This window comes from Thalassophryne amazonica, chromosome 3 (assembly GCF_902500255.1).
Source record: "Thalassophryne amazonica chromosome 3, fThaAma1.1, whole genome shotgun sequence".
NCBI lineage: Eukaryota > Metazoa > Chordata > Actinopteri > Batrachoidiformes > Batrachoididae > Thalassophryne > Thalassophryne amazonica.
The window spans coordinates 16,383,987-16,402,210 of NC_047105.1; the positions used below are offsets into that span (position 1 = coordinate 16,383,987).

At 43.5% G+C, this 18,224-nt stretch overlaps 1 protein-coding gene across 1 annotated transcript in view; it reads right to left on the reverse strand.

Annotated features, from left to right (window-relative positions):
• Window positions 1-18,224, reverse strand: part of arhgef10la (Rho guanine nucleotide exchange factor (GEF) 10-like a) — a 468,560-nt gene that overhangs the window by 321,915 nt on the left and 128,421 nt on the right. Inside the window, 1 exon segment of the mRNA XM_034165874.1 lies at window positions 14,738-14,749. Coding sequence (XP_034021765.1) covers window positions 14,738-14,749 — 12 coding nt within the window.

The following is an 18,224-nucleotide window of genomic DNA, read 5'->3' on the forward strand; positions in this document are numbered from 1 at the left end:
TAAGTGATCTTTTTATTGGGGATTTTCCCATGATTTGGGCTGAAATGTAAAAAATGTTGATCTGTACCAAAATTCTACAAGACCCAATCTGTGTATCTAACGTACTCAGTCAGTCATTAGCTGTTCTGTAAAATTACGCGAAGAAGTGCAGTAATATTTTCTTAAACAAAATTAGGAGCTTTCTAAGTATGTATGTTTTTGACGCATTATAAATCCTGTTGCTGAAAAATTTAAGCACTCAGATCATGTTAGTTCATGGTTATGGTACTGACCTATGTTTTCATGCTTACGTTAGCATGGCGTTATGTGACACAAATGAGTTTCATGCAAACATTATGTGACACCCATTAGCCCATTATGAAACACAAGTGAGTTTCACACCAACATTAGCCGATTAGCATTGTGCTAAGTAATCCAAGAAAGTTTTAACACTAACTTTAGCCATTAACACTGCATTATTTGACACTAATGGGTTTTCAAGACAACCTGAAGGATTAATGCTGCTTTCAAAATCCTCAGAAGGTTGGAGACCTCCGACCTCTAGCGTGGCGGGAAATGCCTTCAACGCTCTGTCAGGCTGATTGATTGAAAATGAGCAACACGAGATATCTGACTTGACGTCACAGCCAAGGGAGCCGTGTTTACAATTAGTGAGACAATAATGTTTACTAATGTTGAAAATGCATCTTTAAAATTAATTTTAAGAAGACATTACTGCTATATGAAATATATATATTATATATATTCACATTCTATGTACAGTTAACTTTCCAGCACCACACAATTTGGCCCAAAAGAAAACGTTAGCGTAGCTCTACTGTGACAGGCTAAGTAGTTGATCCATATTTGTCTCCGAGTTAATCTCACGAACACACATTTTCCAGAAGTAAGGATTTTTTTTTTATGTCAGGTCTTTCCAAGCTTTCTAAGGTTCTGAACACAGCATAAACCCATCATGAAACACTGCTTAAAATGCTAACCCAGTCTCAGGTCATCGGCCTCCACAACTTATGTCAGGTCTTTCCAAGCTTTCTAAGGTTCTGAACACAGAATAAATCCATTATGAAACACTGCTTTAAAATGCTAACCCAGTCTCAGGTCATCGGCCTCCACAACTTATGTGTAATGTATTTTTTAAGCACATTGCAAATCATATTGTTCAACATGAAGACATTCCGCTCATGCTAGGTGTGATGTCAGCACCTTCACATTGCACCTAACACCAAGACAGTTATACAGTAGTGTTCAGAATAATAGTAGCGCTATGTGACTAAAAAGATTAATCCAGGTTTTGAGTATATTTCTTATTGTTACATGGGAAACAAGGTTCCAGTAGATTCAGTAGATTCTCACAAATCCAACAAGACCAAGCATTCATGATATGCACACTCTTAAGGCTATGAAATTGGGCTATTAGTAAAAAAAAAGTAGAAAAGGGGGTGTTCACAATAACAGTAGTGTGGCATTCAGTCAGTGAGTTCATCAATTTTGTGGAACAAACAGGTGTGAATCAGGTGTCCCTATTTAAGGATGAAGCCAGCACCTGTTGAACATGCTTTTCAATCAACTTCAATCAACTTTTTCTTATATAGCGCCAAATCACAACAAACAGTTGCCCCCAAGAGCGCTTTCTCTTTGAAAGCCTGAGGAAAATGGGACATTCAAGATATTGTTCAGAAGAACAGCATAGTTTGATTAAAAAGTTGAAATGGAGAGGGGAAAACTATACGCAGGTGCAAAAAATTATAGGCTGTTCATCTACAATGATCTCAAATGCTTTAAAATGGACAAAAAAAAAAAAACAGAGACGCGTGGAAGAAAACGGAAATCACCATCAAAATGGATAGAAGAATAACCAGAATGGCAAAGGCTCACCCACTGATCAGCTCCAGGATGATCAAAGACAGTCTAGAGTTACCTGTAAGTGCTGTGATGGTTAGAAGAACGCCTGTGTGAGGCTAATTATTTGCAAGAATTCCCGCAAAGTCCCTCTGTTAAATAAAAGACGTGCAGAAGAGGTTACAAGTTGCCAAAGAACACATCAACTGGCCTAAAGAGAAATGGAGAATATTTTTGTGAACTGATGAGAGTAAAATTGTTCTTTTGGGTCCAAGGGCCACAGACAGTTTGTGAGACGACCCCCAAACTCTGAATTCAAGCCACAGTTCACAGTGAAGACAGTGAGCATGGTGGTGCAAGCATCATGATAGGGCATGTTTCTCCTACTATGGTGTTGGGCCTATATATCGCATACCAGGTATCATGGATCAGTTTGGATATGTCAAAATACTTGAACAGGTCATGCTGCCTTATGCTGAAGAGGAAATGCCCTTGAAATGGGTGTTTCAACAAGACAATGACCCCAAGCACACTAGTAAACCAGCAAAATCTTGGTTCCAAACCAACAAAATTAATGCCTCGCAGATGTGAAGAAATCATGAAAAACTGTGGTTATACAACTAAATACTAGTTTAGTGATTCGCAGGATTGCTAAAAAAGCAGTTTGAACATAATGGTTTTGAGTTTGCAGTGTCAACAGCAGATGCTACTATTATTGTGAAAACCCCCTTTGCTACTTTTTCTTTACTAATAGCCCAATTTCATAGCCTTAAGAGTGTGCATATCATGAATGCTTGGTCTTGTTGGAATGGTGAGAATCTACTCAATCTACTGGTACCTTGTTTCCCATGTAACAATAAGAAATATACTCAAAACCTGGATTAATCTTTTTAGTCACATGGCACTACTATTATTCTGAACACTACTGTACAAAGACTGTGAATAAGTTCCTTCGACTGCTCGCTTTTTGCACTCTGGGTCACCACAGTAGACACGATCTGCATGTTGATTTGGAGTTGAGCATTATGACAGATGTGACCCTGACGTTACTCCACAAAACACAGAGAATGTGGGCTTGAACCGGGAACCTTCTGCTCTGACATCAAGCACACTAACCGCTTAGGCACCACACCTGCTATATAAAGGCTGTAACTTAGTAAAACAAGGACGTCATTGTGTTCCAACACAATGGCATCATTTCCCAGTTATGAACTGCAACTGGATTATATATATATATCTTTAGAAAGACCTCAGAACCTGTTTCTCAGTATTTCATGATACTGCTCAAGAATCATAAAAGAATATTTATTTATCAACTCATATTTCATAAATCATATCACTAAAGAACCCTACTAAATATATGCATTTAAGTATTTTTTTTATTTTGGGGAATGTCATATAGACGAGAGTGACTTATCCACAGGGATTTGCACAAGTATTACCTAGATCTGGCCCCATCTTCCAAATGCATTATTCCCACAACAAGTGCATGAGTAATTAATGGGGAACAATGTCATTTCAACCTTGGCTCTACTTTTAGATGTCTTGGTCTTCAACTTTTCACTTGGGACTCAATTAATCTGTGCAGTATTGATTTCAAACACAAACACCATCAACGACTAACTGTCTATACATGTAATGGCACGGGCAAAGCTAAAACCGATGTGATGGACTTTGCTTCTGAATCATACAGTGCCAATTAAATTCACATTTGTACCGAGTGAAAGAGAACCCACAACTTCTAAAAAATTGTGAAAAATGTTGATCTTTCCCTTTAAGCGACAAAATATAACTCTTTTAAAACCCTGTGACTTATGCTGCACTCAGATTACAGCTCATGTAAATAGTGGATTTGGATGCGTGCTAAATGAACTTGCGCTATGCACTTTTGATGATGCACCACGGATCGTAAAGATATTACCATGTTTGCCTGGAAATCACTGTTCAAATGTCTCCTAAATAATAAATTTGAAATAAAGTGTCACTGCAGTTTACAGTGCCCTCTTTTAATTTCAAACATGACGCAGAGGAAGCTTCTATTTTCTACCATGATGTGCATCTCTGGTTTCTGTAATGAATGATTTTAAACATATACTTCCTCTCTGCAGTACTACTTTTAGGTAAAAAAAAAAATTCATTCAGTTTATCTTTTGCATTAATGGATAATCGATGATTACTGGGGGATGAAATGAAGATATGAAAGCTCCAACATGTCACGCTTAAATCTTTTCTCACAATATAAAAATCAAGAGTTCAGTTATACCAGTTTTTTTTTTAACAGGAAGGCTGATAGGACTATAAACTCGTATCAGCTCACTTTATTCATGATTCCACGTTTCTCATGCTAATAGTTTTATTTCACTCTGAGCTTTGGTTTTCCAACCACGGCATACAAAGATATTGCAGGGACATGAGATCAAATTCGATAAACATTACAAATATTGAATATATCTGATTTGTACTGGAGCAAAAACTTGCTTCTGACAGATTGTTTGTTGCTGTGACGCCACTCTGAACTTCACACGGTTGTATACGCTTCTTTTATTTCTGTTTAGCACTCTTCTGGTTATTAATTGTATCTACTGTCAGGAAAGATGACTTTAAGCTTGCTTTCATCTTGTGTTCATCTTGGAATATAATACGTGCCATGGGATTAATATACATGCTGTTGGATTAAACTGCACAGTTTTGGTGCCTTCCAGAAGTAAGTGAGGTCATACCGGACTTTTCCATTGCAAATGGGGAGGCCCACGGAATGAACTCAGTGGTGAAGATGATGGAATATGTCTAAGAATGATTCTAACATGACAAGTATGATCAAATGAAGTATTAATGTGTTAAAATTAAGAGTTGATTAGAAAAAGTATGTTACAAATAAGTGAAATGGATGATTATATGAGTTGTTTTTCATAAAGAGTGCAGAGTCAGAGAAAAAGAGGAAGTGAAGAAGATGTCGCAAGCAGGGCAAGAAAAGCTGATGTTAAACAACTGATCAAATGATTAAGATGTTGGTAAAATATGAAATGAATAATAAGGAATGAAAATGTTTGTATATGATCAGATGAATTGTTTTTATGTGAAAGAGAGTTGTAATTAAATGATTGAATATGATTGATGTGATTTTGAAGAAATGATTTAAACGAATGAATTCTCAGAAAAGCTGAAGTGTTAACAGAAAAGAGGAACTTGAGAAATAAGTTACTGGCAAGGGCTGCAGAGATTTCCAGTAAGCAGAAGGAGAAGGGAGGAGGTTTTGAGTCAACAGCGTCCCCATGGTAACCAAGATCATCTGAGGACAACAAGAGTCAAGCACATATATAAACTGTGAAACACCAGAAAACGGGCTTATTCTTCCAGGGAGAGGTGCTGTTGACACTACTCCCCTGCTACGAGGAGATCACAAGACTTGACCATCTTGTGAGCAGCAATTGGAATTGTGGAGTGAGAGGATTGGAGCCATGAAGGTCATTTGAGAGAGTTTTCAACTCCCACTCAGGCCGTCCAGTCACGGAGTAGCAGAACAACGGAGAGTAACCACTGGCCTTAAGTCTGAGTGGGGAATGTTCAACGATTTCTCTCTCAAGGAACATCACCGCATACCAGAATGGATTAGATCAATTTATGGTTGATTGAAGACGGAATAAATTCTTATGTGGATTAACTTCCTGAAGGATTACAACATCACACAAGGATCATGGTCAGCTAACGATTAACAGCTGATGAAGAGGAAATCAAGTTCATCGAGCTGGGGACCCTAACCTCAAAACCTCCTTCCCCTCACTCCTAGAAAAAATTGTTAAGAAGTCAATCCAGTCCCAGTCAAAGTAAGATCAGTCAGAATTATTGAATTAAAAACAAAATCTCTGCCAATCATTATTCTAATTATACTTGAATTACTGTGTGAAATTATTACCATATAATCTATGTTGATTATGTTATTGGCACTTGCAAAACCTGCAAAAAAATTCCAAGCATGCAGTTAAAGTGTTAAGGCTCAGACATTGGATTATTGATGCTTCTTAAGGTGTAAAAAGTTAAAGTTTATTGGGTGTACAACATCAAAAAGGCTCTAAAAGGATAGTCTGATTTTTTAATGAAAATAACACATCCTGGGGACTCGCTGTACGAGTCACGAAATTCAAAATCTAGCAACATTCCAAGAGCCCTGATCCATAAGAGGAGAGCTGCCGTTAACGGGCGTGGCCGGTTCGTATCCTGGTTCCTGAGAAGGCTATTCGACCGGGGTGCGAGATCAGCTTCAGCGGGGTGGACGTCCGGATGGAGGCAGTGAGCAGCTAGACAAATCTCCTCGCCACCAGCTTGAACAGCCTTTGTGCAGCCCTGCCGGGTAATACCCGTGGAGACACGAAGTTCGGACCCCAGAGACGGAGAGCTGGTTTTGTACACAAACACACTCATCGGAGGGTGAGCGTGTGCCGTGTATCTAAAAAGTGGGATCTGACACTACTCTGAATGTTATTTAACAACAGTCCTGTTGTGAATCGCTAGCAGTTAGCATTCGCTAGCGGTTAGCTTTCGCTAGCTAGGTCGACACCTTCCCTCTCCGTTGTTACTTTTTATAGCTGTTTCTTTTCTACCCGTTTAATACTTCTGTTCGTTTTTCAGTTGAACTGCTGTGAATTTTAAGTAATTTTTACTCCTGTGTAAATCTTAGGAGCGGCTAGCATTTTCGCTAGCGGTTAGCTTGCGTTAGCTATTTCTGACCCTTCTCATCATTTTTTCATTTCATTTCATTTCATTTTCACTCCTGTTAGTTAATTAACTGTTTTGTGTATTTTATAGCTGCTGCTTTTTTTACATGTTTAATACTTCTGTTAGTTTTTCAGTGTAACTGCTGTGAATTTTAAAACATTTATCTGCATCCTTGGATTTGCCAGATGTGAATTCTCTGAGCCCACGAGTGACTTCCACTCCTGTCTCCAGGCCGAAACACCGAACTTAGTGATAGGGGATTGCAGAAGGGAAGACAGACGAAGGAACATGACATGAGATATAGTCACATAGTTATTTACGTTGACACCAATGATATCAGGATGAAGCACTCAGAGGTCACAAAAATGGTCATAGAGAGGACTTGTGACCTTGCCAGAAAGATGTGTCGGCATCGATTAATAGTCTTTGGTCCCCTCCCCTCCCGGGGTACTGATGAGGCGTTAGCAGGCTGACATCATTAAATAGGTGGCTGGCGCAGTTTTGTAGACAGTAAGGCTTTAGCTTTATTGATAACTGGCCTTCATTCTGGGGCCACCGTGGCTTGCTGATGCCAGACGGCCTCCACCCTACTGGGGAAGGCGCCGCCATCTTGTCTGCAAACATAGATAGAGCTCTACAGGGAGGGTAACATTAGGAATCTACAGCAGGCCACAGAGCAGATGATTAGAGACCCTTCAAGGCTTATGACAAATGTGGGTGTGGAATCCATTAGCTTAGCGGGAAATTTAGTGAAGAAAATCCACGATGGTGATAGTGCAGTTTATTTGCCAGGGAGGGAATTTCAACAAGTTGAGACTGTGGCCTGCTTCCGTAGTCGTGTCCATAAAAATCATAGAGGGATAGAGACCCATTACTATATTGGATGATGTTGAAATTGAGGATGGCCCAGTGGTTGTTCCAGCAATTGCAAAGATTTCGTGTCTGCTACCTACAACTCGTATGAAATGTCTTAAACACAAACCTACTTCTAGGCATCTTATATATGCTACTCTGGAACCACCCCTAAACCCAAACAGTTCAACTGTCAACCCCAGTCCTTAGACTGGGTCTCATTAACATAAGATCACGTCCTCAAAATCATTGTTGATCAATGATCTAATTATTGATCATGACTTAGATATGATTGGGCTAAACCTACAGCTGTCCTCCCCTTAAATGAAAACTGCCCACCAGCATATACATTTAGATGCGAAGCAAGGCAGGGGTGTTGCTCTTATTTATAAATCTAGGTTTACCTTATTAGCTGTTGGGGGTTACAAATATCACTCATTTGAGCATCTGATTCTCCGCTCTGCTCAAGATATTACACATTGCCAAGGTCAGAAGAATAAAAATCAGTCGTATTACTTCGTCACTGTATATAGGCCTCCTGGCCCATATTCTGAATTCTTAGATGAATTTTGTGCGTTCATCTCTAACTTGTCAACTAGTGTAGATAACATTCTGATCATTGGTGATTATAACATTCATATAAATAAGCCTTCTGATCTCCTCTGCAAATCATTTATGGAAATTGTGGATGCATTAGGATTTCGGCAATGCATTCGGGATTCGACGCACATTAGTGGAAATACCCTGGATCTGGTTCTCGCACGTGGTATTGCTGTCACGAATATTGACATCATGCCTCTTACATCAGTGGTCTCTGATCACTCACTTATTAAGTTTACAGTTTCGCTGCCGTGTTTAGTGGAACAACAACCTTATATATCTTTACGGTGATGCGTCAACTCCTCAACTAAGACTGAACTCGAAGCTAGATTGCCTGATATCTTAGCTTCACATTTGACAACTACCCAGTCAGTAGACAGACTTGTGGATAGTTTAAACTCAGTGCTCAAAACTACACTCGACATGATTGCACCACCTGTGTTAAAAACGCGCTCCCCCAAATCACAGTCACCTTGGTTCAATGATTATCTGCGTAACCTCAAGCATAAAGCAAGAGGTCTAGAACGGAAATGGTGTAGTTCAAAATTAGAAGTATTTCACCTTGCGTGGCGTGATGCTATCTTAGACTATAAGCATGCATTATTGGCTACAAAGCGGACTTACTACTCTGATTTGATCAACAAAAACAAGCATAACTCAAAGTTCTTGTTCAACACGGTGGCAACACTTTTGCATGGACAACCACCTGTAGTTTGCTATCCTTATATAAAGGAGAAGATATCAGGTTAAACATATCCCGGCATGCCTTAATCCAGCCACTACACCCTGCTACTGATGTGGGCGCCACTACTGAGGTATTACCTAGATTTACAGAATTTGACATCTCACTAGGCATGCTGACAAAACTCGTAATGTCAACAAAAAGCACAACTTGTTTATTTGATCCTATACCAACAAAACTGTTTAAGGACCTGTGGCCCACTCTTGGGCCGACTGTGTTGGAAATTATTAATCTTTCTTTAACTTCTGGATCTGTTCCTAAATGTTTCAAATCTGCAGTGATTAAACCATTACTTAAGAAACCTAATCTTGACCCTAGTGTATTGACAAACTATCGGCTGATATCAAATCTATCATTTTTCTCTAAAATTCTGGAAAAAGTAGTGTCACGGCAGCTCGTAGACTATCTTACTGAGAATAATCTCTTTGAGTCACTGCAGTCTGCTTTTAGAAAATATCATTCCACAGAGACGGCTCTCACTAAAGTGGTGAATGATCTTCTGCTTACAATGGATTCGGACACCACTACGGTTCTGTTGCTGTTAGATCTCAGTGCTGCATTTGATACAGTGGATCATCATATTCTACTTGATAGGCTGGAAAATCACTTTGAGATTACTGGGAGTGCCCTTGCATGGCTGACGTCATACTTGACCAGTCGTTCTGTGTTTTGTACAGTAACACTACCTCTAACCTTACTGACATGAAATTTGGGGTTCAACAGGGGTCTGTCTTAGGCCCCCTGCTTTTCTCCATTTATATAGCACCCCTTGGGCACATATTGTGGCGTTTTGAGATTACCTTTCACTGCTATGCAGATGATACTCAGTTATACATGGCGATTTAGGGACCTCATAGTATCACCCCAATAGAGCGCTTCGCTCTCAGACTGCAGGCTTACTTGTAGTTCCTAGGGTCTGTAAGAGTAGAATGGGAGGCAGAGCCTTCAGCTTTCAGGCTCCTCTCCTCTGGAACCAGCTCCCAATTCGGATCAGGGAGACAGACACCCTCTCTACTTTTAAGATTAGGCTTAAAACTTTCCTTTTTGCTAAAGCTTATAGTTAGGGCTGGATCAGGTGACCCTGAACTATCCCTTAGTTATGCTGCTATAGACTTAGATTGCTGGGGGGTTCCCATGATGCACTGAGTGTTTCTTTCTCTTTTTACTCTGTATGCACCACTCTGCATTTAATCATTAGTGATTGATCTCTGCTCTCTTCCACAGCATGTCTTTTTCCTGATTCTCTCCCCTCAGCCCCAACCAGTCCCAGCAGAAGACTGCCCCTCCCTGAGCCTGGTTCTGCTGGAGGTTTCTTCCTGTCAAAAGGGAGTTTTTCCTTCCCACTGTCGCCAAGTGCTTGCTCACAGGGGATCGTTTTGACCGTTGGGGTTTTTCCGTAATTATTGTATGGCTTTGCCTTACAATATAAAGCGCCTTGGGGCAACTGTTTGTTGTGATTTGGCGCTATATAAATAAAATTGATTTGATATGATTTGATAACTACTGGTAATCTCATTCACATAAAATCCTTAGAAGATTGCCTTGCAGCAGTGAGAAGTTGGATGTCTAGAAACTTCCTACTTTTAAACTCTGATAAGAGTGAAATGATGGTTCTTGGTCCAGTGAGACATCGGCATCAATTTGACCAGTTAACGCTCAGCCTCGGCTCGTGTGTCATACATCACACTGACAAAGTGAGGAACCTTGGGGTAATTTTTGATCCTTCGTTGCCCTTTGGCCTCCACATTAGAAATATTACTAGGACTGCTTTCTTCCACCTGCAAAATATAGCAAAGATTCATCCCATCCTGTCTATGGCTGATGCTGAGACCCTGATCCATGCGTTTATCTCTTCTAGATTGGACTAATGCAATGTTCTATTTTCTGGTTTACCGCAGTCTAGCATTAGGGGTCTCCAATTGGTTCAAAATGCTGCAGCCAGACTTTTGACATGAAGCAGAAAGTTCGACCACATTACACCCATTTTGGCATCCCTTCACTGGCTTCCTGTCCCAGTGAGATCAGATTTTAAGGTTCTGCTACTAACCTATAAAAATTATTCATGGACTGTCACCCTCCTACCTAGCTGACCTCATTAAATCTTACGTACAGGCCCGGGCTTTACGTTCTCAGGGTGCAGGACTACTTTGTCTCCCTAAGGTGAATAAGAAGTCTTCGGTTCACAGAGCTTTCTCTTATCATGCCCCTGTTCTGTTGAATGATCTCCATGCGTCAATAAAACAGTCAGATTCTGTGGGGACTTTCAAGTCCAGACTTAAGACGCACTTATTTTCCCTTTCATATGGCTAGCATACTGGTACAGTTTTGTTTTACGCTTTTTCTCTTTTAATTCATTTTATTAGTAATTGGAGTGGGCCGCGGCCTCAACTTTACCTAAATTCTGGGTCTTTTAGTGACGTTTAGGGCTAGTGGCTGACGATCACATTAGTATTTCTCTGTTTTTCTTGTTGTTTAATGCTGACAAATTATACATTATTTCTTGTCTTTCTGATGCCTGATTCTGTTTTTTTCTCTCTGTTTAAGGTGCAGCTCCATCCAGAGATGGGAGTTGTGTTCGTGTTGGCGATCCTCCTGTCCTGTGCACCAACAGCATTTCTTGTATATTCGTCCGTGAGTTGTTCTGTGAATTGTTCCGTAATTTCTGTTTTGTAGCATGGCCCAAGCAGAGGGTCACCCCTTTGAGTCTGGTCTGCTTGAGGTTTCTTCCTCAGAGGGAGTTTTTCCTTACCACTGTTGCTCTGGGGGTTGGTAAGGTTAGACCTTACCTGTGTGACGCGCTTTGAGGCAACTCTGTTGTGATTTGGCGCTATATAAATGAAAATAAATTGAAAATTGAAATTGAGCAATCAACACCACTTTGGTATCAAGTTACACCACTATTACAGAGAGTGTCGTTCTATTGCAATTGCCCACTATCCAAAAAAAAAGGTGCAACAATGAAGTGGCTTAATCTGGCTTGCCTCCTAACAGACTAGCTTATAAAGTGCAGACCTGGCAACTTGCTGATTATAAAACCCGCCCAAAGACAAAAGAAGCTGGGCTCTCGGGCAGCACTGCAACAAACGCTGCTTCTGTTTCAAATTGTTTGTTCTAATGGAGCACGATCAAGCAAGTTTCAAACTGTTCTCAATAGGAATACCCCATTTAAAGACATTCAAAGGTGGTTGAAGCTGTTAAGACTACAAACAGCCGGACTACGCACTAGCAATGATTTGGCAAATCAGAATGAAATTTTTGAATGGCTTGAAAATTTCATCCCGATTTCAAAACTGGTGCCAATAAATGGCTGTAAGTACTAAGTGTACCAAGGTTGTTCAAGATTGACAAAGATGGATCAAGAAGCTACTATGATGCTTCAAAATGCGCCCCGATTTGCAATTCAGCATGAAACAAGAAGGAACGCGCTGTGGAATAGCCCCATTAGCAAAACAAGCAACAACAGAAAAACTGGTTTATTTTCAGGAATACTAACAAAAACCCTCAGGAATAAGTGAGATACGGCTGATTTTTACTTGACACAGCTGTGGATTTGGCTGACTGATCGACCAGCCACGTGCCTTAGTTGATGAATTTGTGCAGTTGTGCAACGCTATTCTAAAAGTCATCCACCAATGTAAGGATAAGAAACTCCTGCACTTTATTAGTTTTGGTCCTTTTTCTTTCCCTCTACTCATCATTCTTTTCCTTTAACCCATCTTGATCTTTACATTACTCCAGCAGCTGTCCGTGTTGCTTTAGTAACTGCCTAGTTAGTCAGTCTTTGCGATTTGTGATGTAGTTTGCCGTAATCCAGGGAACCAGCTGAATTTTCATGCGAAGGCAATTTTCTCCTTCCTATAACAAATGCAAATATCTCACATTAAATTCAATACTGGGAAACCCTGATGTGCAAATTTGCATCAATATCTTGCTACAAGCCAAGCTGCTAATACTAATCTTTGAACAACTACTAAAAAAAATTATCCAAAATAGGAACAATTATATTAGCTGGCTGTCTCACTGACATACTGCAATTGTTTAATTAGTTAATTATATTTAGCAGGTAGCTGGCTCCAAAACTTGCCTGATCATCTTCTTTACTAGAAAATACTGTATTCTGCAGATATACTCAACAAAAATATAAACGCAACACTTTTGGTTTTGCTCCCATTTTGTATGAGATGAACTCAAAGATCTAAAACTTTTTCCACATACACAATATCACCATTTCCCTCAAATATTGTTCACAAACCAGTCTAAATCTGTGATAGTGAGCACTTCTCCTTTGCTGAGATAATCCATCCCACCTCACAGGTGTGCCATACCAAGATGCTGATTAGACACCATGATTAGTGCACAGGTGTGCCTTAGACTGCCCACAATAAAAGGCCACTCTGAAAGGTGCAGTTTTATCACACAGCACAATGCCACAGATGTCGCAAGATTTGAGGGAGCGTGCAATTGGCATGCTGACAGCAGGAATGTCAACCAGAGCTGTTGCTCGTGTATTGAATGTTCATTTCTCTACCATAAGCCGTCTCCAAAGGTGTTTCAGAGAATTTGGCAGTACATCCAACCAGCCTCACAAATGCAGACCACGTGTAACCACACCAGCCCAGGACCTCCACATCCAGCATGTTCACCTCCAAGATCGTCTGAGACCAGCCACTCGGACAGCTGCTGAAACAATCGGTTTGCATAACCAAAGAATTTCTGCACAAACTGTCAGAAACCGTCTCAGGGAAGCTCATCTGCATGCTCGTCGTCCTCATCGAGGTCTCGACCTGACTCCAGTTCGTCGTCGTAACCGACTTGAGTGGGAAAATGCTCACATTCGCTGGTGTTTGGCACGTTGGAGAGGTGTTCTCTTCACGGATGATGCAAAGGAGATGTGTTGCACTGCATGAGGCAAATGGTGGTCACACCAGATACTGACTGGTATCCCCCCCATGAAACAAAACTGCACCTTTCAGAGTGGCCTTTTATTGTGGACAGTCTAAGGCACATCTGTGCACTAATCATGGTGTCTAATCAGCATCTTGATATGGCACACCTGTGAGGTGGGATGGATTATCTCAGCAAAGGAGAAGTGCTCACTATCACAGATTTAGACTGGTTTGTGAACAATATTTGAGGGAAATGGTGATATTGTGTATGTGGAAAAAGTTTTAGATCTTTCAATCAATCAATCAACTTTTTTCTTATATAGCGCCAAATCACAACAAACAGTTGCCCCAAGGCGCTCCACATTGCAAGGCAAGGCCATACAATAATTATGAAAAACCCCAACGGTCAAAACGACCCCCTATGAGCAAGCACTTGGCCACAGTGGGAAGGAAAAACTCCCTTTTAACAGGAAGAAACCTCCAGCAGAACCAGGCTCAGGGAGGGGCAGTCTTCTGCTGAGACTGGTTGGGGCTGAGGGAAAGAACCAGGAAAAAGAGATCGATCACTAATGATTAAATGCAGAGTGATGCATACGGAGCAAAAGAGAAAGAAACAGTGCATCATGGGAACCCCCCCACAGTCTACGTCTAAAGCAACATAACCAAGGGATGGTCCAGGGTCACCTGATCCAGCCCTAACTATAAGCCTTAGCGAAAAGGAAAGTTTTAAGCCTAATCTTAAAAGTAGAGAGGGTATCTGTCTCCCTGATCTGAATTGGGAGCTGGTTCCACAGGAGAGGAGCCTGAAAGCTGAAGGCTCTGCCTCCCATTCTACTCTTACAAACCCTAGGAACTACAAGTAAGCCCGCAGTCTGAGAGCGAAGCGCTCTAATGGGGTAATATGGTACTACGAGGTCCCTAAGATAAGATGGGACCTGATTATTCAAAACCTTATAAGTAAGAAGAAGAATTTTAAATTCTATTCTAGCATTAACAGGAAGCCAATGAAGGGAGGCCAACACGGGTGAGATATGCTCTCTCCTGCTAGTCCCCGTCAGTACTCTAGCTGCAGCATTCTGAACCAACTGAAGGCTTTTTAGGGAACTTTTAGGACAACCTGATAATAATGCATTACAATAGTCCAGCCTAGAGGAAATAAATGCATGAATTAATTTTTCAGCATCACTCTGAGACAAGACCTTTCTGATTTTAGAGATATTGCGTAAATGCAAAAAGGCAGTCCTACATATTTGTTTAATATGCGCTTTGAATGACATATCCTGATCAAAAATAAGTTCATCTCATACAAAATGGGAGCAAAACCAAAAGTGTTGTGTTTATATTTCTGTTGAGTGTATGTGTTCACTGGGTAATTTTAAGCTGCTATTCCACCAATATATTGAATACTTTAACCTTTATGATACAAGAAACAGTTTTCAAAAAATACAGTGAGTATTTTTGTCAAAACGATTCAAAATTATATCCTGTGTCAATTTGCATTACGTATATCTACACTGACAAGGTTGAGTCTTTTAGACCAGGAGATGGAAATTTACGCTTCATTTTGCCAGAAGGCAAAGGGGAGCCTCAAGCCTCAATTTCATCTACTTTTGTGTTAAAAAAAAGTAAGTGTTGTGAAAGTGACGTGACACGGACCCACAACAGGGGGCGGTAATGAACGGAGAATGGATAAGCCAAAAAGTAACAATTTAATGTTGTGAATCGCACAACAACGTACAGACAATAACAATATGGTGGACTGTCAATCATACACCAGGTGACGTGTGGGCAGGCTCGACGATAGAAGACGCCTGGCGAGAGAAGAGCCGGATCCCCACACAGCTTCCACCACCAACGGAGCTGAAGAACACCGGAGCCGCCAAGCCCTGCGCCCAAGGTGGCCGCTGTCTTCAGCAGTCAGACCCGGTACTGCTGGCAGAAAACAGAGACAGTCCTGATGAGTGTGAGTTCGCACACTCAGTACTCCCACAGTCAGTGTTTAGTTAGGAGGGAGCACCTCCACCTCCAATCACACACTCGTGCAGCTCCTGTTTAACCACTTATCTTGGTTTGGGGTGTGAGGCGAAGCCGTCGCTGATCACACCAAACGCCAATCCCACAGATAAGGCAGAACACCACAGGATAACGGCTGCAAAAGAAGTTCAGGTTATCACTCAATGATTTGAGTCAGCAGAGAAAGTTACCTGAATGGTAGCTGATTTCTCGGTGGGGAGGTGGAGTTGCAGTCCGGCCTTTATGGTGGTGGTGATGAGTAGTGGATGAGTGACAGCTGGTACGGATGATGAGTGACAGCTGTCACTCCTGGTTGCTCTGATGCCCTCTCATGCTTGAAGCCCGCACTTCAAGCAGGGCGCCATCTTGTGGTGGTGGGCCAGCAGTACCTCCTCTTCAGCGGCCCACACAACAGGACCCCCCCCCCAACGGGTGCCTCCTGGCGCCCGACCAGGCTTGTCCGGGTGCCGCCGGTAGAAGTCGGCCAGGAGGGCCGGGTCCAGGATGAAGCTCCTCTTCACCCAGGAGTGTTCTTCAGGTCCATACCCCTCCCAGTCCACCAAATACTGGAACCCCCGACCCTTCCGACGGACATCCAGGAGCCGGCGCACGGTCCAAGCCGGCTCCCCGTCGATGATCCGGGCAGGAGGCGGCGCCGGTCCGGGGGTACAGAGGGGCGAAACATGGTGAGGTTTGATGTGTGACACATGGAAAACCGGGTGGATCCGCAGTGAAGCTGGCAGCTTCAGCTTCACTACAGCTGGACTGAGGACTTTGAGGATGGGGAAAGGTCCAATGTATCTGTCCTTGAACTTTTGAGATTCCACTTGCAGGGGAATGTCCTTTGTGGAAAGCCAAACCTCCTGCCCAGGCTGATACGCAGGGGCCAGGGCACGCCGGCGGTCTGCATGGTTCTTGGCCCTCGTCCGGGCTTTGAGCAGGGCAGAGCGGGCGGTACGCCACACCCGACGGCACCTTCTCAGATGGGCCTGGACCGAGGGCACCCCGACCTCTCCCTCCACTAGCGGGAACAATGGGGGCTGGTACCACAAACACACTTCAAATGGGGAGAGGCCGGTGGCAGACGAGACTTGGCTGTTATGAGCGTACTCGATCCAGGCCAGATGGTCACTCCAGGCCGTCGGGTGCGCGGAGGTCACGCAACGGAGGGCCTGCTCCAGTTCCTGGTTAGTCCGCTCTGCCTGCCCGTTCGTCTGGGGGTGGTACCCAGACGAGAGACTGACGGTGGCCCCCAGTTCCCTACAGAAACTCCGCCAGACCTGGGAGGAGAACTGAGGACCACGATCCGAGACAATGTCTGATGGAATCCCATGCAGACGCACGACGTGGTGGACCAGGAGGTCTGCAGTCTCCTGGGCCGTCGGAAGCTTCGGGAGGGCCACGAAGTGGGCCGCCTTGGAGAACCGGTCCACTATCGTTAAGATGGTGGTGTTTCCCTGGGACGGCGGGAGGCCCGTGACAAAGTCCAGGCCGATATGAGACCAGGGGCGACGAGGCACAGGCAGAGGCTGGAGGAGGCCTTGGGCCTTGTGGTGGTCGGCTTTGCCCCTGGCACAGGTGGTGTAGGCCTGGACATACTCCCGGACGTCGGCTTCCATAGCTGCCCACCAGAAGCGCTGCCGGACCACTGCCACGGTCCTTCGCACCCCTGGGTGACAGGAGAGCTTGGAACCGTGACAGAAGTCAAGGACCGCAGCCCTGGCCTCTGGTGGGACGTACAGTTTGTTCTTCGGACCGGTCCCCGGGTCCGGGCTCCGTGTCAGGGCCTCCCGGACGGTCTTCTCCACGTCCCAGGTAAGGGCGGCCACGACAGTGGACTCGGGGATGATGGTTTCAGGGGGGTCTGACAGCTCGGTCTTGACCTCCTCTTCGTGCACCCGGGACAGGGCGTCAGATCGTTGGTTCTTTGTCCCGGGGCGGTAGGTGATCCGGAAGTCAAAACGCCCGAAGAAGAGCGACCAGCGGGCTTGCCTGGGGTTCAGACGCTTCGCGGACCGGATGTACTCCAGGTTCCGATGGTCCGTGAAAACCGTAAATGGTACCGATGCTCCCTCCAACAGGTGTCTCCACTCCTCAAGAGCCTCCTTCACCGCAAGAAGTTCCCGATTGCCGACGTCATAGTTCCGTTCAGCTGGGGTCAACCTGCGAGAAAAGTAGGCACATGGATGGAGAACCTCGTCGGACTCCCCGCTCTGGGATAGCACGGCTCCTATCCCTGAGTCAGAGGCATCCACTTCAACAACAAACTGGCGCTTGGGATCGGGCTGCACCAGAACCGGTGCAGTCGAGAACCGGCGTTTCAACTCCCTAAACGCGGCTTCGCATCGATCCGACCAGGTGAAGGGGACTTTTGTGGAGGTCAGGGCTGTCAGGAGGCTAACTACCTGACTGTAGCCCTTGATGAACCTCTGGTAGAAATTTGCAAAACCGAGGAACTGTTGTAGTTTCCTACGGTTCGTTGGTTGGGGCCAATCTCTCACCGCCGCAACCTTGGCCGGATCAGGGGCGACGGAGTTGGAGGAGATGATGAACCCCAAGAAGGACAAAGAAGTGCGGTG